The sequence below is a fragment of the Lingula anatina genome, chromosome 8 (assembly GCF_051362555.1).
Source record: "Lingula anatina isolate TDL-2025a chromosome 8, LinAna3.0, whole genome shotgun sequence".
In the NCBI taxonomy this organism is placed as follows: domain Eukaryota; kingdom Metazoa; phylum Brachiopoda; class Lingulata; order Lingulida; family Lingulidae; genus Lingula; species Lingula anatina.
In genome coordinates, this window is record NC_141774.1 from 18,306,722 (window position 1) to 18,326,458 (window position 19,737).

The window sequence follows — 19,737 nt, forward strand, 5'->3', positions numbered from 1 at the left end:
TAAGTCTTAAGTTTAAAACATTTTTTAGGACTTTTGAGCAAGTAATTGAAAGCTTTTAAAGTGATAATAACTCTTCGTTTCGGCCAAAAAATGAATTTTCCTGGAGTAAACAACAATTTTCCCATACTTACCAATGGTTAATGAATCCATTTTTACATTCAAAGTTAGTCCCTGTTTTTTTTTCTAAAAAGTTTGGTTTTTTGTTAAAATCTCTTAAGAGATTATAACAGAGTATAGCCATCAATGGAGGTCACGTGGTCTAAAGACAAGCTCAGATATCAGAATAATAGCTATAACAGCCGTTTTTGTGGGAAAACAGAATATATTATATTTTTATGAGTCACTCACAATGTTTTTATTGTGAAATACAGATTTCATACGAAGAGTTATTATCCCTTTAATGTAAGAAGTTGCTAAGTAAGTTTTTGACCAAGTGAAAGTTGTCTCTGTAATTTGTAAATTTCACTAAAAATCATATAACAATTTAAAATTTATTTATTTATTGTACAGCCAAGAGTGTCTGGACACATTATCGTTACCCGAGTTTATTTTTCTATGCCCATTTCTTTGACGTGTGCAGCACGTTTTTCGTAAATAATCAGCTAATGTGTCCTTTACAAGCGTAGCTACTCATCTAATGTTCTCAAATGAAAAAAAAAAAAAAACTTAGAAGGGTACTTTTTCTATCCTTGCATAAAAGGTGTTGTTTATCTCGTTTTAAATTAAGTTTGAACAAAGGGAAAACATGAAGTCTGCGTGTGTCATTTGAAAAAGAGGTGAGTGTGATGACTTAGGCGAATGTGTCATGTCGATAATGCTTATTTGTTAACTTGCTGATGCATTTTTGACGGTGTTACACTGATACATTCCAAGAAATACGACCAGTTTCATCTGGGAAGCAATTAGACCCTGTATATTATGGGGTTAACTCAAATATCCACTTTACAGATTCAACTCGAATTGATTTTCGTCTTTTGTTAATAGGTTCCCATTTGATTACATGTGGATGGTGCTGTTCCTGTAAATTGCCACCAGTTTCGGTAATCCGAAACTCCATTCTGCTAAGTGCACGTCAAACCAAGTGTTACTAATCTCAAATATTGTTAGTGATACATAATTCTTGGGGGATCAGGTGGAAGGCAGCTGACTGTCATTTTAAGAGAAAAATTGGGGGAAAGCAAAATATCTACAGAGGAGGGAATTGAACTTCGGTTTTTGGGCGTTTCAGCCGGCATTGTACTGTTAAATTATTTTTTATGGTAATTTTTAATTGTTTTGCATCGGGTGCACTTTTTAATTAACACCGCGTTTTCTTAGCATATTTGGAGACCCACGTGGACATGATTGACAAATATTCTGAATTCTGGAGAGGTAAGGGAAGATTGAAGGTTAATATCTTTTTAAAATTATATGTAATTAAACTAGTGGGAACTTTTTCAAGTTAACGATTAAAAAATACGACGGAAATGTGCTTTGTGTTAACGCTTAAATCTGGTCTCAGTCCAGCGTTGAATCCGGTAAACAGTTCGATCTTAGAGTAGGGGAAGAAGGATTATAATGATTTTTTTTTAGAAATGTGCATCAGCAAATTAGAAAATTATTAAAATATCTCATCTTACAGACGAAACCCCTTATGTGGTTTACATAAGCGATACTTCTTGTCTTACATTTAATTTTGTCTAAAACACCAGATTTATTGTATTTTATATAAGGTAACATTAGGTAATATGTGTTATATATTTCATAATCACCGGTCTATAAACGAAAGATGAGCAATATGAAGATACTGATCCGAGCTACGAAACTCTGAGAGAAGGAGACCATTCTCGTTATTCCTCACAGATCTATCCTCTGGCAAAAGGTATATTATTAATAAATTCATATATACATTCCTACATATGATAATAATAATAATAATAATTATTATTATTATTATTATTTTTGCATCGAAAAGTTTCATTGTGCACTTTAATGTGTTGCAGTTTGTTTGTTTTTTTTTTTTTTTTTAATTTTTAAATCTTAAACGTGCTCCTCATTTCAAGGTATTATCAAGAGATCTACATAAAAGATCACATGTAAACTTCAGACATCGTTAAATAATTGGATTATCAGTATAACAAGTAGATAAAAAGAAGGTCTTTATACATGAGCTTTCATTTGTCTCCCAACAAATCTCTCTCTCTCTCTCTCTCTCTCTCTCTCTGTGTGTGTGTTTTGTGTGTGTGTGTGTGTGTGTGTGTGTTAGCTCAAGCGTATGAATATTGCCAAACTTGAATCTTTGCGTAACTCAAACCAATTTTTCAGTCTGCAATGTATTGAGATGGGGAAAAATTCTGTACTCCGGTGTGACAGAGAGCCCCCTATGACCCCCATGATAGAGTCTGCTTTCCATTCATTTGTACATGTACATGTTAGCCTGGCCCTAGATTTTGGCCCACTTAGGTCAGGCTATATGCCCTGAGTGTCATGGCCTCTTTTAAGCTAGCTTGCTCACTATGCCTTTCATACGGAAGTTTTTACAGTGCTTCAGTATTGCTGATATGGGTTATATATGAAATCAAGATCGAGCCGGTGTACCATGAAAATCTGACTCCCCTAAAATGTGACTTCCCAGTCAGATTTTCATTAATGATTATGAAAATGTGACTCCCCAGTCAGATTTTCATAATGAAAATGTGACTCCCCCTATGAAATTTTGAATCCCCCCCCCCCCAAAAAAAACATTCATAAATCTCATTTAATTTGAGTTGATGGACATGTTCTTGTAATATGTATAATGGAGGACACATTGGCACTTTTTGTTAGTTCACAGGTAAAACTTTTCATGAAAAAATAAAAGTTAAAGATTTGTATTTTACCACCCAAGGACTCCCCTATGAAAATGCTATTTATTTGACATTTGATAACCATTTCAAAATCTTTCCTTTTAGGATACTTTATGAAGTTTATATTGAAGTACTTGAAAGTTTGATAGTAAAAAATTGGGTGAAAAAAATAAAAAAGCTATTTATTTGATATTTGATGATCATTCTGACATCTTTTCTTTGAGGATACTTTTTGAAGAATATATTGAAAGTATTTGAAAGTTTGATGGTAAAAAATTGGGTGAAGTGATCATCAAATATTAAATAGATGGCTTTTTCATAGGGGAGTTATTGGGTGATAAAATGCACATTTTTAATTTTCTCTTTTTTATGTTTTTTTTTTTTTTTTTTTTTTTTTTTTTTTTTTTTTTTTTTTTTGTTGCTTTTCACCCAATATTTTACCATCAAACTTTCAAATATTTCCAATATAATCCTCATAAGGTAAATTTAAGGGAAAGATGTAGAAATGATCATCCAATATCAAATAATTAGCTTTTTCATAAGGGAGACAATGGGCGGTTAAGTGCACATTTTTTTAATTTTCTTATTTTTTCATGAAAAATTTCACCTGCAAACTAAAAAAAAGTGCCAATGTATCCTCCATTTTACATACTACAAGATCACAGTCATATACTCAAATGAAAGAAGATTTATGAAGTTTTGTGGAGGGGGAGTCAGATTTTCATGTTACACCGGCAATACTGAAATCGAGAACCTAGGGTATCGGGCTAATGCAATAACCTTGCGCGCGTTATACGTCACAGGTCTTGCGTAACTACCCACGTGCTACGATTTTTCCCTCGGGGGGCAGCAAGCGGCCATTTTGTACACGAGCAAAGCATAGATGGGTGAAAACGATACGTTGTTTTTTACCAAAAACGATGTCCCCAGGGCGAAACTGCCAACACCAAAAGTAAAGGAGTATACCAACGTTGTTTTGAAACGATGTGGTTAGCCTGTCAGTGGCGAGTTGGGGAGAAAAGAGCAGCACTGATAACAAGGTACTGTATACACGTGAACCGGCAAAGTTACTGATAATTTCATGTTGCAAAAGCATAATTAAATCAGTAAGTTATTTTCCAAAGGATATTATTTGAATAGCAGATACATAAATCAAACTAACAACAATAAAAATTTTTGATGACATTGAAAATCAAAACCTGCGGTGCACGATAGGTTGAGGAGGACACTGCCACAGCAAGTAATGCATGAATTTTGTTACACAACACCATATGCTTGTGTCATTGTTAACTCTGTGATATTATTACTCAATTTACTGCTCAAATTAATACCTGATACTATTTCTCAGGCTACCAAGTACAAATCAACTTATTTTGTGGCAATTGACCTCCATGTTCCATCTTGTGTGCAGGTTGTTTATTTTTGTTATCATTATTATTATTATTTTTTCAAACACATTTTGATAAAGTGGCTATGCTTTAACAAGAGAAATTTATGCTGAAGTTTAAAAGATTAAATTATCAGTAGTATGTACAATTAAAGCTATTAATTTGATTATGCATATTTGATTTTCAATTATCTTGATTATGATATGAGGTTTCTGCATTTTTCTCTTGCCCTCAAATCAATATCTAACAAGTAAATTGATAGTGCTTTATTACAAATTTGCTTTATACTTTCAGATGTAAAAACTGTGTAGCAGTTGGTAAAGCTGTAGAGATTGATGTGAGCATAGATCAGGGGAAATGGTATTAGAGAAACTAGGAGGACAAGACATAGATAATGTACTAGTAGATCCATCATCACAGCAAGGATAGATGGTGTGATCTTGTCCCTGAAGCTATGCCACAAGTTTTCAAACTGGTTGAGTCCTTACTAAGACAAGCTGCTGCGGTGTGAATCGTTGTACATTCAGGTTATACATGGCAGATTTATGACAAAAGAGACCTTCACAATATACTTCAAAGAAGTTATTCTTGCATCTATGCCTCAAAAGTACACAGTTACAGTGACTAGAACATTGTCTGCAAATAGTGAGGCAGTGAAGGCTGCAAGGTGCCATTGTTTTTCAGTATTAAGAATGACAGTATCTGTTTTTTATTTGTTTATTTTTATTTTTCATTTTTAATGGGAGGGAGACTCACTTTGTTCTTTCAATCCCCATTCAGTTAAGGGTTGGTGGCAATATATGGTAAATCTGTCATGCCTGTATGTAGAATTTCTCTGGCTCAAATTTCTACATTTATTGGGTGCATTATGAAGTTTCCTGACTGATTAATGAGGTTACTTGCAGAAATATCTTGCTTACACACATTTTGTGATATTTTTACTACTTTATACATATGATTATTCACATCTCATCAGTGGTGTGTGAAAGGTACTTGGTATTTGCATTTTAGAACTGTAGATCTGTGTACCAGCAGGGTTATATTTCATATATCTGCGAATGTTTCTAAAAATAAGCTTCATGTTTGATAATTAATTGGTTTGAAATAAATAAATAAATAACCAAAATAAAATCAATTCATTTTATATTTCACATAATTTGTTTTTATTATTCTTCTAAGCATTTAATCATAACATCTCCCATCATTATACTGTTATTGTGTAATAACATTGAAAGTTTCCAAGTTTTTATTAACAGGTTGATGCTAACGTATTACAAATGAACATAACTTCATAAGCATTAAAGCATATTTCCTTACTCAAATGTATCAAACGTACCACTGGCATAATAGCGGTAAAGATACATGTAAAGATGACAGCACTGATAACTGAGTTTACAGCGCTTTTAGTGCAGCTTGGCTAGTGTCAGATTGTTATCTGATAAAGTTTGCTACTAGTGCCTGGGAAGAAAAGGTCTGGCACTTGGCAATCAAGTTGATAAAATCACAAAACGCCTGTAGAAAATAGAGCATACCTGTCCAACATCGATTTGTTCAGATTCTTAACTAAGGGGTGCGTTACTGGTGTCAAGGGCAAAGACTTGAACTTTGGGGTTTGGCATGTCACTGGACATTCCTCTCGATTTCTGCCCAAATCTAATAAAGCATCAGTTGCTTAACTTTCGCCAAATTTCCAATATCTACAGGTTGTGTTGTTTAATGCTTGGGGTCTCTTCTTTGGTGGCGGTTAATTGGGGACACCTGTGCGGCCTGTCAACGCACCAAGATTCACTTTTGCCGTTGCCACATTTTCAATTGCCGTAAATATCAAATTCATGAATAGAATGAGGAAAAATGACAGTTATGAAAAAATGTTTGGAAGTACCTGTCACCTTCGCAACAGTAACCATATGGGCTGTGCTGCCCCCCCCCCACCACAGGCGACACCTTGCGGAGCAAGCGTGCGTAATCCAGGGTGCAACTGAAAATAACCTTGTCGCGCGACCTTATTATAACGTTAAACTAAATGGAGGTCGGGCTTTCTGTTACATGAACCCTCAGTTTCGTTACTCCTGCATAAAAAATTATCTTCATGCATTGTGTAATTAAAACGTGCGTATTGCATTCACGATTTCAGATGGGAAAAAATATATAAATCGACCTTTGCCGGCCGTTCCCCCAATCAGAGATAACGATACAACAAGCCAGAATTCTGATAAATATTATGAAAAAACTGACCGACGAAAACGTCGCATTGTGCCTCTGGTCGGCATAGGACTTGTCGTATGTTTGGCGTCGGTTGCTGGGGTCTTAAGCCTGGTAATACTATGTACGTATATATGTATACTTTGTAGCTTATTCATATAAAACATCAGCGATATATGTTAAGGTCGTAGGGCCCATAATTCCTAATGAAACTTGTTCTACAAAGATCGGTCCAACTCCTCGAGGACTGTCGCTGAATGCAATCAGATAAACAGATTAACAAGCCTCCTCCCGGCGTTGGGTATGATACAAACAAACTGGGGCACACGATTGCATTGAGCAAGAAGTGTGATTTTTTATTCTGATCGTATTTGGCAAGGTTCCCCGCGGAGTTGTAAATGTAGGCCTACTTTTAATTAGGAATCAAATGTGTCAGGAAATATAATCATTTTTTTCACCGTTTTTATTTATTTTTGCTCCCATTCGTTATTACAAATTTTAAATTAAGAATATTAAGGCCACACTTTTTTATTTTTATGGATGACATCCTCTGGGTACCCCAAAATCGGTGCGAGAGGGCGAAAGGTTATTTCATGCATTTAGTTGGTATAGCTATTATACTGATTTTATTTATGCGTGATTGTTAAAAAAAGAATGTAAAGTTAATAATTATAGAAAGCAAAAACAAACAGTAAAGATTTTATTTATCAGCCTGTATACCAGCTTAGCGGAAGCCACAACAACAACCATTCTGCTCCGGTGAAAGACAGGAACGGTAACACTCTGTCCACAGAGCGCGAGCAAGCAGCACGGTGGGTTCAGCACTTCAGGGAGGTCCTTAACCACCCTGACCCCAGTGAACCAGCTAATCTCACACCCACAGATGGTATCCTGGACATCAACACAGATCCGCCCACCAGGGAGGAAGTCAGGAATGCTATCATTGCTATGAAAAACGGCAAAGCTTCTGGCATTGACAACATCCATGCAGAAATGCTGAAAGCTGATGTTGGCATGGCCACAAACTTGCTGACTGACCTCTTCAGTACCATCTGGGAGAAGGACATGATACCAGACGATTGGACAAAGGGTCTCATTGTAAAGCTCCCCAAGAAAGGCAACCTCCATGAATGTGACAACTGGCGTGGGATCACTCTCCTATCCATCCCCAGCAAGATCTTCTGTCGAGTTCTGCTGAAGCGTATTGACCGAGCCATTGACTCCAGACTCAGAGAGGAGCAAGCAGGTTTCCGGAAAGGCAGGGGATGCATTGACCAGATCTTCGCCCTGGGCAACATCATCGAGCAGTGCCTGGAGTGGAACACACCTCTTTACATCAACTTTGTCGACTTCAAGAAAGCCTTTGACAGTGTGCACCGGGAGACATTGTGGAAAATACTGCTGTCATATGGTGTACCACCTAAGATTACCACTCTAATCAGCGTGTTTTACAACCACTTCCAATGTAGTGTTATCTTGGACAATACCCTGACGGAGTGGTTCCCAGTGGATTCAGGTGTACGTCAAGGCTGTATCTTGTCCCCAATTCTCTTCCTTGTAACCATCGACTGGGTCATGAGAAAAACAACATCCGACAAACCCAGAGGCATCCAATGGACTCTTCTATCCCAGCTAGAAGACCTTGACTTTGCTGATGACCTTGCCCTCCTGTCCTCCAAACACAGCCATCTCCAGGAGAAGACTGACCGTCTGAGTAGCTTTGCTGCACAAGCGGGACTTGCCATCAGCACCACCAAAACCCAGGTCATGTGCATTAACAACAGTACGACAGCACCTATCACCGTCAGTGGGAAACCACTTGAGTCTGTCGATGACTTCACATATCTGGGCAGTCTAATCAGCAAAGACAACGGGGCTCAGAAGGACATCAGGGCAAGACTTGGCAAGGCCCAGAGTTCATTCGCTAGACTCCGCACAATCTGGAAGTCAGAGCAGTACAGCTTACACAGCAAAGTCCATCTTTACAACAGCAATGTGAAGTCTGTTCTGCTCTACGGGTCTGAATGTTGGAGAGTTACAAAGTCTGACATGAGCAGAGTAGAGTCCTTCCATAACAGGTGTCTCCGCAGGATCTGCCGCATATTCTGGCCAAATAAGATCTCCAATCATGACCTGTACATACTGACAGGGAGCCAGAGTATTGTAGGGCAGATCAAGCGACGGCGATTTAAATGGCTCGGCCATGTACTTAGGATGGACGAGGACAGAGTACCAAAGGTAGCTCTGAGATGGACACCACCCGGAAAAAGAAAGAGAGGAAGGCCCAAGACCACCTGGCGCCGAACAATGATGGCAGAGCTGAGGGAGGGGGACCTTACATGGGGACAGGCCCAGCACGTAGCCAGAGACAGGGCCAAGTGGAAAGAAGTGACTGTGGCCTTATGTCCCACGCGGGACGAAGAGCAATGATGATGATGATGATACCTTGCGGATGGAGAATTTAACATGATTGAGTTCTCAGGTGTGTGGGTGATATAGTTTATAGATATTGCTCAGGATTTAAGTATCAGGTAATCATCAAACCAGAGTATTGCTTTGATGAATCCTGCAATGGAAATAATTTGATCAGTGATATCTATAATTATAGAAATAGATCAGTTTACTATACGCACCAAAGAAAGTTAGAAAGAGGCAACTTCTGGAGGTACAGAGAGTAAGCTGCTTGAAGTTATACATTTGGCACCTTTAAAAGGAAATTTGGAAATAGAATTTATATAAGACACATCACGTGAAAATCGGTGTTTGGCTATCGTTTGGGCGTGGTAGTCAAAAGGGTATAAATAGAGACCACTGGCTCTCTTTTAACACTTACTTACACTTACCTTCTTACTTACTGACTTACTGACTTACTATTTACTTATTTGCTACAGTTCTTCGTGGGACTAAAGTATCGTCGGCTACAGTGATCTCCAGGCTGCTTATTTTCGCATAGCTACTTTCTAGGCAGTTGCTACTAGCTTGGAGTATATTTATCAATAATTTTACTCACGGAATAAATACTTTACTGGAAAAGCAGTGACTTGTCCTTACTTAATTATCACCGGGACAGAGAGATTAATAACGGGAATAGACCCCCACGCACATATACAACAAACTCGGTTGATATAGCAATCAATAAAACAAATATCAATCACACAGTGTGTCTTTATTTGTATTCTCAGAATATTAAAGCATTTTGAACACTTCACAGAAATGTTTAAAAAATGATGCAAAGATATGCTTAATACTACCAAATCTATTAAAGGACATTTCGGACGATGCCATTTTGTCTACTTCAACTCACACGAAGCAGCCAAACTGTCAGGTGGCCTGTCCGACCTTCAGCCCACCAAACAGGGGCGTAACCAGGCATACGCACGGATGCACTGTGCGTACAATTTTTTGAGCCAACCATGATATTATTCTCCATTAATTCAGTGTATTTTTCAAGGAATATAATCGTACCTGGGAATTTTCTAAATCTGTGCGTACAATTTTTAAAGGTCTGGTTACGCCCCTGCCAAATACCTCGACGCCCTTGTCGACCCTTTTTTCGCTACAGAAAACCTAGTATTAATGTGCTGCTTTGTACAGAATGTCACAGAAATTTTTCGGGCGATAATTGCTGGCCGCCGCCAGCCTTTCGCACAATTGTAAAAAGGTGATATCTCCATGCCCAATATCAATTGCATACCAATCCAAAACGACGGCGCCCGTTCTCTTTATGACTTTTATTGTTGTGTAATTTGAAAGTAATCCTAGAGATGAATTTGACGGCAAAGCGGCCGCATTTCCACGTGGCGATAATACGCATGCGCAGAAAGCTCATTTCCTGGCAAATTCAATAACGACGTTTGCGACAACCGACTTCGTTGGGGGCTGGGGGGGGGGGGAATTTTTTTATTTATTTATTATTTATTTATTTTTTTTTTTTTTTTTGGAGAACGGGCGAAAATCGGTGCGCGCGCAGGATGTCATCCATAAAAATAAAAAAGTGTGGTCTAATAGATAATAAAACAATTTTATAATATGCTAATTTATCAATGTAGATACATTTGCATACATTAAAAAATAAGTACACAATTAAACTGCACATAATCCTTGTTTGAAATATTTACAACACCTATTAATTTTATCCGATTTCATACAAAACACCGTAGAAAATTCTGTCGCCTTCCTTTCTTAATTATACCTCTGCACAGACACAAAGTAAATTGAATTCAGTGATCTCACAGTCGTCAATGTCGATTTTGTTAAAGCAAACGCAGCGACCCCTATTGAGAAGACTACTGATGTTGACGTTACCACGGCAACGACACTTGACGTCACTGCAGCAGCCTCCACTGAAGGTTCATTATCAATAACAGTTTTTTAATTCTTTTTGTTCACTTTATTAAAGGTGAACAATAACTGATACCCCCTTTACACTGGACGGCGTCATTTCTGCGTCCTGTCTGCGACCATGAAATTTGGCATCGCTGTGGTCTTAATAAGGAGGCACGAGCATTGATTTTGTATCAGAATGAATGCTCAATGATCGGCCAGTTGTCGGCACGTATTTAAGTATTATAATTTTTTAACTCTCAAATGGGGCCGTACTGCTGGACGCAGAAAGGACGCCGTCCAGTGTAAAGGGCCTTGAGTGCTGTAACTGGTTGTTGTTGGCTAAAAGATGAATTCATTATATATATTTTATATGCAACTTGCATATGTTTATTGACAGTGCGTGGCCATGCTTCAATAAATTATATTTGCAAGAATAGGGGCCTACTTACAAAAAATTTCACCCTTGCAATATATATATATATATATATATATATATATATATATATATATATATATATATATATATATATATATATATATATAACTTTTAAATATTTCAATAAGAACAACAATGACAATAACAATTTTATCAACAGTATCTACCACTGAACTTACCACTGAACCTAGCACTGAACCTACTACTGAACCTACCACTGAACCTACCACTGAACTTACCACTGAACCTAGCACTGAAGCTGGAACAACAGAGGGATCTACGACCTTTCAGCCTACTACAGAAGGTATAAATTTCCGTAATTCAGAAAAACAATAAAAACACTTTGCTGTGAGGGAAGGATGTGCCTTTATCTTGTGTATGTGTTACTTATAGTGCAAGCAGTATGTTTTCTTTGCAGTTTAGAGTTGAAAAAGTTCAATGAAGCATTGCAGTCTTTTTTTTATTTCTACTTATTAAAAAAAATTGAAAATAGTAAAAAATAAAGGGTAACAATATTTTTCGTATTTTTATATCTTTACACGATAAAAGAAGAATCTTGTGGAATGGACACCATTTTAATGAACAATACGTACTTTGCCGCCGGACAAGTACTTGAGAGTAGGCCTTCTAAAGTGACCAGTGAAGCAGTTTGTCGTCGTTTCTGTGTTACCAACCCCTATTGTGCCATAGGGACTTTTAATAAGAGGACAAATCTGTGCTACCTCTCATCGCAACAAATCAGAAACACAAGTATCAGTTTACGTGAGCCTAATTTCAAATATTTACTAAAGGCGGTAGCACGTGACGTCATCCTCAGCTTCTTGGCTCGGTTGGCCGGCAAAAAGCTGGGGCTCGTTGACTATAGAAATAAGTTACATGCAATCCAATTGAAAATATTAAGTTGGAATTTCGCCAATATTTCATGGCGCTGTGCCACACAATCAATGTCAACTCGTTCAATAACATCAGGAAGGATACAATTTATGCATAGCCAATACTCTTAGGCTGTAGCCTACTCCCAGAGCTTTTAGATCGATCTATCCCCGCGGGGAGTCTCACTAGATTATTGTCAGATAATCCGGCTTAAATGTCCGTCCCGCCTACTACAAGCTATAAGGGGGTAATTAACTTTCGTGTCCGCTCGGCTGACAGCTATTTAGCGTGAACCCCAGGGAGTTAGGTCGATCTAAAGTAGATCGATCTAATCTCTGGAAATGGGGTCTTACACGTCGGCTGTTGCGTATCTGTATAGTTGCAAATGAAATGTTTAGGCCTTTATGACATGTAAAGAGATGGGATTGCCAGCTAAAACACTGGGAATTTCTCCTTTTCTTCGCTACACTGCATCTTGGACATAATAACGAATTATGCCCAAGACTGCATGAACACCCGACACCTAGGGCTTCATTCACATGCAATGTCTATTTTCTAAATTCTATTTTCTATTCGCGGTATGTCTTATGATCGCGGTCTGTGCCCTGGCGTAATTACTGGCAGCGCGAGCCAGTTACTATAAGTTACTATAAGTAACTGGCTCGCGCTGCCAGTAATTACGCGGCGGGATATTCAGGGCACAGACCGTGATCATAAGATAGCGCGAATAGAAAATAGATTTTTAGAAAATAGACATTCCATGTGAACGAAGCCTAGGTGTTACCGAGTCCGAAAACAGCCAGAAGTGACGCACGTGCTACCCACACCTGCCCCTTAAAGGGATAATAACTCTTCGTATGAAATCTGTATTTCACAATAAAAACATTGTGAGTGACTCATAAAAATATAATATATTCTGTTTTCCCACAAAAACGGCTGTTATAGCTATTATTCTGATATCTGAGCTTGTCTTTTGACCACGTGACCTCCATTGATGGCCATACTATGTTAAAATCTCTTAAGAGATTTTAACAAAAAACCAAACTTTTTAGAAAAAAACCAGGGACTAACTTTGAATGTAAAAATGGATTCATTAACCATTGGTAAGTATGGGAAAATTGTTGTTTACTCCAGGAAAATTCATTTTTTGGCCGAAACGAAGAGTTATTATCACTTTAAGCTAAATGTTACTAGTACCGGTAGATTTATAAGTGGCGGTCCGCAAAAGTTCCAGAGTCGTACGATATTGTGGGAAAATAGAATTGCTGTCTAATATATATATATATATATATATATATATATATATATATATATATATATATATAACGTCAGAATGCAGATTTATGTCAACAGGGTCGAGCCGAATGGATACTTCGTTCAACTGAAATAGGCCTTAGTTTTGGTTAAAAAGAGTAATCAAAATACAGTGATTCTTTCATAGTGCGCCAGGCTGGCTGGTCGGCGTTCATAAAGTCGGACGGGTGCCGATGTGAGATGGTGAACTATACAGCCCAGGACTTCATGTTCGTCGTTACGCCTGGAAACCCTATGGGTTAGTTATCTCGATCAACTTCTGAGATGTTTTCGTGAGCTTTGCTGTTCTTATGGTTTGTTTTCAAAATTCCCGGTCCCGTGGAACCTTAAAACAAATTCAACTTTGGACAATTTTAGATGGTCCTTAATACCAATTGCAACAGAAATATACTCCTTTGAATATTAAACTCGATCTAAGCTGATTATTGTTGAGGTTCCCGCCCAACTAGGAAATTTTATGTATTCGCAACGACAAAGTATCGTGAAAACCATAATGTCTGACTTTACCCTCTACCAGTGCCACAGATTGATATTTCACTAGAAATTCACAGATAGTTCTTCAGTTATATTATGGAACTCTTCTGCTCGTCAGAAAAAAGTGCACATAATTATCTGCAACCCTGGTAGAGGGTTGTCTGATTTAGGCTCTTAACAAAATGTGCGGATGGAGCTATTTCTGTAAATTGCTGGCTGTTGTGTCCCCGTTCAGCGCATACTGCCAGTAATTTTTATATCTTTCTGAACTTAATTAATATTGTGCCGGAGCGGCTTTGAATCATGAATATACAGCATTTGGTAGTCTGTGCATGAAAGTTGAGGAAGCTGGATACTTGATTTATTCATTTTGCATGTCTATTTTCATGTCTTTTTTCCTCAATTTTTCAGGAATCAAAAAAAGATATGTTTACGCGTCGTCGTCAGCAGATTGTGCCAATAAATGTCTGGTGGATAGCGCATGCGCCGCCTCACAACACAACATAAACGAAAACGTAAGTTCTCAAAAGTAAAAAAAAATGTTGAAAGAGTTCATCGGATATGTACTGTCAGAGAAAGAACTGTCGAGGTCTGGTCATTTCCAGTCACTTAACCCAACCCCTTTGTAAATTATTATCCTCTCTCCTCCCCTCCCATGCACTGTACAGTACATAAATTTGTTTCATACACGCATGCTATATACTGATAACTATACAATTTTGCATTGTAGATTTGCGAACTCTTTGATCAGTTGCCACAGATTATCAGTTCCTGGTTCGACGTAATGATGTTCGTCAAAACCCTCGGTTGTTCTAACAATTAGGTGCTACTGTCACCCACTACGTCTCTTCCCACATAGAATCCAACTGGACTGGAAACGCGCGCGGTGTCCCTCCTTTGAACAAAGCGCGTTACAGACAAGCATAGCCCATAGTTCTTTGCAATGGGCTGCGTCCTTTGTGCGACTATGAAACTGGTATCGCTGTGGTCGTAGAAAGGAGGCACAAGCATCGCTCTGGTTGTAGACTGAATGCTCAATGACCGGCACTATAGCATTTTCAATGGGACAGTTTCAAATGTTCCGCACCGTGGTCACAGTAGAGAGGATGACGAAAGCAATATATATATAACTATAGTTTCATTTTTAAAAGGATAGATAAGAAGTGGGGCTAATTGGGTCTTTTATATATTTATTTATATAAAGATACTACAGGTCCGTAGCCAGCAATTTCAGAGGGGGGGGGGGGGTCGTTTTCTGAAAAAGTGGACCTTTTACCATAAAATCCTCAAGTACATAGGTCAAATTTTACCCAAGAGTGGACCTTTTCCCAGCAAAAAGGGTGGTTCTTTCGAACCCCCCTGGCTACGGGCCTGTACTACCACTTATCAAAAATATGGTTGTGACCAAATGATTGGTGTTTCAGCGTATAGCAGCAAGTATCGAAGGCGCTCAATATGAAATAAATAAACTACTACTTTCTTCTATAGCGTTAGTTTTTGCATTAACACTGAGTAACTGCGACATTCAGAGTATACTGAATAGAAAATCTTTAAATATTTAAATTTTAAAAGAATGATGTCATAACTACAATGTATGAGATCGACCTTACTCTGCAAGTAAATATATATAAATGTATAATAATTAAAAAATCCTGAAAATTTCAATCATTTTTCCTTTATCATGGTATACCACACACAAAACCATTTGCAAATTTGTGACCTAAAGACACGAAAGCTTGAAGTTGCTTAATTTTGTGCCACGCTTGTAATTGGTTCAGAAACCAGTGTTTTCCACCCTGGACTCGGTTGACCGTAAAAATTAGAATTTCGTAGTTCGAAACCTGGTTTATAGTTCAATATTTTATCAATGGTTTTGCTTAGGAAATACCCTGGTAAAATTTATTCCATTTTCATATATTTTTTAATTGGTAAAATATGCAATATTAAGATGCTCCACAGGCCCCCTTAATATACCATAACATAAAGGGCTAAAATGCCTAATGAACAGCATTGGCATGTTCATGTTTTTCTTCTTAGCATCCTTAAATTCCAACAACACATACTAGTGGATAAATTTACACCAGTCCAGGGACCCATTTCACTTAATGTAAAAAAAGCATATTTCGGTCTGAGCACAGATTACTGTTACAGTAGTTCCTGACTTGGTAATGTTTCGAAAATAAAAAAAGTAAAAAAAGGTTGTTTTTTTTTAGTATTTTCACTGCGCAATTTGAGAATAAACTGATTATTTTGACAATATTTCATGATCTTAGTGACGACAAAAGACCTCTGGCACAATGTTTTAAATAAAGCAACTTTTAAGATTCCCTCATGATGCAACTGAGCCACCTAAAATCTTCTGTATTCTCCTCAAAGAGCAATTGGTGAAATAAGATCTCATTTAAAACAAGGAGCCCTCAGCCATGACCCAATTACAGATCATTGTGTTTCAAGCATTATCATAATTCCTTCCAAGTTAAATGGTCTCAGTTCCAGTCATTGTCATCATCACTGTTCGTATCATTAATTGTGCTTTGTTTTATAGCAATGTTCATGACGTCCTTGACCTCTGGTTTGGGAGGGGCCTCCAACTCCGTCTCAAGGACTCCTGCCTTGGCTAACATCCACTCCAACTCTGCAATAAAAATATTTTTATTTATATAGCCACCTTTAAAAGACAAATGAATAAAAAACAAATAAAATATATGAGTTAAAATAAGATAGAATAAAATGAAATACATAAAAATTACACAGAGCATATAGAAGACAGTTAAAAAGATTTTAAAAGTAGTCCCACAAGCATGTATTTCTTAGATTGTCTGTCCTGATAACTGGGACTATTGACCAAAAAAGTCAATGTGTCAGCTCAATATAAGCTCAGTATATTACATTTATAAGTACATGTGCTGGCATAGCTTTATACATTGAAGAGAAGTATGGACTAATGTATTGACAGAATATACAGTGCATACAATCCAATGTTCTCTTTTGTACCAATCAGTACATTTATATTCATTTACTTATTAATTACAACAGCTGTTACAGCAATTATAATTTGTCTTTGATTCTGGAGCAGCTGTGCCATGCACATTTCATTAAAAGAAACGTGTCTTCATTGGGCAGTCTGTGTCAACAAGAACAGATGTAGAAGAAAATTCATTCTGATAAAATAGAACTGTTTTAAAGATACTTTGCATGTGGCATAAATACATTAAACTTAGATTTTTGTATGTATGTGTATACTAGTGTGTGTTTAGTAAATTTTACTTAAATTTTTTTATAATGTTAAATTTCTCAAACTCTTTGCTTATTTTGTGCCTCTTGATTTAGAAGTTTACAAGGTGTGTGTGTGTGTGTGTGTGTGTGTGTGTGTGCAAGCGCACGCACGTGTTCAGAAAATAAATTTACGTACCATCACATTTGAAATTCATGCCCCCAAAATTTAAAGGGCCAACCCACTGTTTCTTCAGGTCTCCTTCGAAGTACAGAAATATAGTCGGCAGATTCTTGTCCGGATAGTTTGGAATACACAACGAGGATATGCTTTTCAGGAATTTCACTTGTGGGTTTTTCCTTGCCAGTAGAGACAGATGCTGATTTAGAAGTTTACACAGTGGTATTCTGAAATAAAAGAATGAGTTAATTTGAATTTTATGTAAATTATCTTTAATTTTATATACAGTCACCAATCCTGAGATTTATTTACAACAGTTTTGTTCTATTTTTATTGAATAATTAATTAATTTTTTTTGCACATACTTGCAATTTATCTAGGCATGATTCATTCATTTTTTTCAAAAGTACTGTATTTTTGGAAATAAAAGACATTAGTTTAATTCAACATTGTAAAGTGATTTGCCTTTCTGTTCTAAAGCATGTTACAGGAGCATAAAGCTCCAAGTCCAGAAATTCTTTTAAAAACAAAAATTCAAAAGTTGTCCTGTCTAGGCAAAAGAAAAAAACTTAAAAGATTAATTTAATAATATATTTTTTCTTTTTTTGTGGATTATGAGATTACAGCAATTTTTCTTGCAAATACTCACGAGTCTTTGTAAATATGGAGAACCACCCACACCCCATCTCCAGCTTTATTAACTTCATCAACATAATCCGCCTTTGTGATTTCTCGGACTTCTCCATATTTGGCTTTCATCTGTGCTGCCCTCATTTCTGCCATTCTTTGTTTTCTATACTGCTCAAATATCCTCTCTTCTTCCTCATCTATCTCGTCCTCTATGTCATCAAGTTCATCTAGGGTCATTTTGTCCATGGACTTACCTATTAACATCAAATTAACAGTAAATATAAAAGAATCAAAGTAGAGAGCTCATAATCAGTTGCTGGTGCAGGATTTTAATTTTTTTTTTTTTGATATGGGTGGCATATAGATATAAATTTCTTCCATTCCCTCAATAATTAAAAATACAGACAAGGACAATTCTAGAGCATGGGAAATCCCCAAAATTTATTTTGCTTTTCTTTTTTTTCTTTTTTTTTTTTTTTTTTTTGAGGCCTTAAATAGACTAAAGCCAGGGGGTGGGGGGACTAAGACTAAGGCCAGGGGGTGGGGGCGTCACTGTAGACTCTTTATTAAACAATAAACTATTAGTTTAGCTGCTGTCTTAATAAACCACATGCATTATTGTACCTCTGAATGTAAATGCCATAACTCTGCTAAAACTTAATTTAACTGAGAGCTGGCAATTCATTTCAGACTAATGTGAATCCAAGATCAAGGCACTAGTAACATACCCTCAGATTTTTCCTGTATTGCACTTTCTACCATGTTAACAATGTCCTCCTCTGTCATCTCCGTCTCCTGTGGCTTGGGGGGGATAATGCCCTTCGCACGGAGGACATCATTCCATTCTGTGTCTTCATTTGGATCCTAAAATAATATCAAGATATAAATAAATTAATACCGGCCTCAGGCTCTATGAATATTTTCCTGAATATGTCGGTCTAGTAAATATGTGTGTGTGTGTGTGTGTGTGTGTGTGTGTGTGGGGGGGGGGGGGGGGGGGGGGGGGGGGGGGGGGGGAGGGGGGGGCGGGGGGAGGCACTAACAAACTTCCCAGATTATTAATTCATTGTACAGGATTACCATTCTGCAAATATGCATTAGGCTATGGTCCTTCACATTTGCCCTGGTGCATTGCCAGTGTGAGACCTTACAGTGAGGCAAAGGGAATTTACATGTTAACCCCCTTCCAAATTCCATATTACTCTCTCATGGACATGGATAATGAAGTCATGTACGTGTAAACGGTATTTTATTAAACCATATAATTTATTAGCTAAAATGAACATATATCTGCTTCAACAAGATGAAGGAAAATATTTTTAATAATAATAATAATACAGGAAACAGAAAGTCTTCTCATGTTATAGTACCCCCGACGTCGTGTTCGGTGTTTCCCTGTGGTCCAATATGCCCATATAAGGAAGTAAAGGTGGGGATTCCCTACCCCACTTGGCGAAACCTAAAAACTCTTGTTGATTAAATGAAACCTTAGTTCTACCATGTTAAAACAAATGGATCACACATCAGCTATTATTTTGGAATATAACATACCTGCATTTTGACTAGATCTTTCTCAACTTGGTACAACTTTTGAGTTTTTCCACAAGTAAGATACTTGAGTACTTCAGTGATTCACGCTTTACTTCCGCTCATGCGTAGACGGCACTTCCTCTGACGTAAGCACTGAAAATGGCTTCCAAGGAGCAGGTGCGTGCAAACTGTTTATGTTGCTTATATCAGCGTTTTTTTGTCTTACACGGCTATATAAGGTGCCGGTTACAAAGTGCGTTTAGTGCATATACCTTTTGTGTTTTATCCATGCTGAAATGCATGCTTAATTTCAAATCAGATTTTAATTCTCAGGTATTGTTTTTT

At 37.3% G+C, this 19,737-nt stretch overlaps 3 protein-coding genes and 1 long non-coding RNA gene across 15 annotated transcripts in view; 3 read left to right on the top strand and 1 right to left on the bottom strand.

The window, feature by feature from the left end:
* LOC106170457 (uncharacterized) lies at window positions 1-15,835 on the top strand. 2 transcript variants are annotated; one of them, XM_087019309.1, is made up of 9 exons: window positions 1-1,371; window positions 1,769-1,861; window positions 6,348-6,539; window positions 10,675-10,764; window positions 11,338-11,481; window positions 11,727-11,927; window positions 13,492-13,602; window positions 14,250-14,353; window positions 14,569-15,835. In XM_087019309.1, the coding sequence occupies exons 1-9, from the start codon at window positions 1,341-1,343 to the stop codon at window positions 14,659-14,661; spliced, it is 1,059 nt and encodes a 352-aa protein (XP_086875435.1). In that variant the 5' UTR covers window positions 1-1,340; the 3' UTR covers window positions 14,662-15,835. The 2 variants fall into 2 exon arrangements, with proteins under 2 accessions (XP_086875435.1, XP_086875436.1); XM_087019310.1 differs by lacking the exon at window positions 13,492-13,602.
* Window positions 3,538-5,357, top strand: LOC147760505 (uncharacterized). 2 transcript variants are annotated; one of them, XR_015330913.1, is made up of 3 exons: window positions 3,654-3,865; window positions 4,174-4,236; window positions 4,508-5,357. It is a non-coding gene; the product is annotated as an uncharacterized LOC147760505 (long non-coding RNA). The 2 variants fall into 2 exon arrangements; XR_015330914.1 differs by lacking the exon at window positions 4,174-4,236 and having other exon boundaries at window positions 3,538-3,865.
* On the bottom strand, window positions 15,504-19,550 carry LOC106170479 (phosducin-like protein 3). The gene is made up of 5 exons (XM_013550353.2): window positions 19,414-19,550; window positions 18,591-18,726; window positions 17,882-18,116; window positions 17,251-17,459; window positions 15,504-16,473 (listed from the first exon to the last, which is right to left on the bottom strand). Exons 1-5 carry the CDS (start codon window positions 19,417-19,419, stop codon window positions 16,325-16,327), a joined length of 735 nt encoding a protein of 244 aa, XP_013405807.2. The 5' UTR covers window positions 19,420-19,550; the 3' UTR covers window positions 15,504-16,324.
* LOC106170478 (PHD finger protein 20-like protein 1) overlaps window positions 19,413-19,737 on the top strand; it is a 17,827-nt gene continuing 17,502 nt past the window's right edge. For 9 of the 10 annotated variants that reach the window (XM_087019296.1, XM_087019297.1, XM_087019301.1 and 6 more), the window contains exon 1: window positions 19,666-19,725. In XM_087019296.1, the coding sequence (XP_086875422.1) occupies window positions 19,681-19,725 (45 nt within the window). In that variant the 5' untranslated portion in view covers window positions 19,666-19,680. Of the gene's footprint in view, window positions 19,570-19,665; window positions 19,726-19,737 lie in introns of those variants that run through there. The other variant, XM_087019303.1, reaches the window with a different exon arrangement.

What these genes read in the sequence shown, in the direction of transcription:
- LOC106170479 (XM_013550353.2), bottom strand. An exon ending in AATACAGGAAAAATCTGAGG is followed by an intron (nt 18,117 to 18,590) that starts GTATGTTACTAG and finishes TGATGTTAATAG; the next exon opens with GTAAGTCCATGGACAAAATG. An exon ending in CTCCATATTTACAAAGACTC is followed by an intron (nt 17,460 to 17,881) that starts GTGAGTATTTGC and finishes CTTTTATTTCAG; the next exon opens with AATACCACTGTGTAAACTTC.
- LOC106170457 (XM_087019309.1), top strand. Translation starts at nt 1,341, where the DNA reads ATGATTGACAAATATTCTGAATTCTGGAGAG. An exon ending in CTTTCAGCCTACTACAGAAG is followed by an intron (nt 11,482 to 11,726) that starts GTATAAATTTCC and finishes ACACGATAAAAG; the next exon opens with AAGAATCTTGTGGAATGGAC. An exon ending in AACACAACATAAACGAAAAC is followed by an intron (nt 14,354 to 14,568) that starts GTAAGTTCTCAA and finishes TTTGCATTGTAG; the next exon opens with ATTTGCGAACTCTTTGATCA.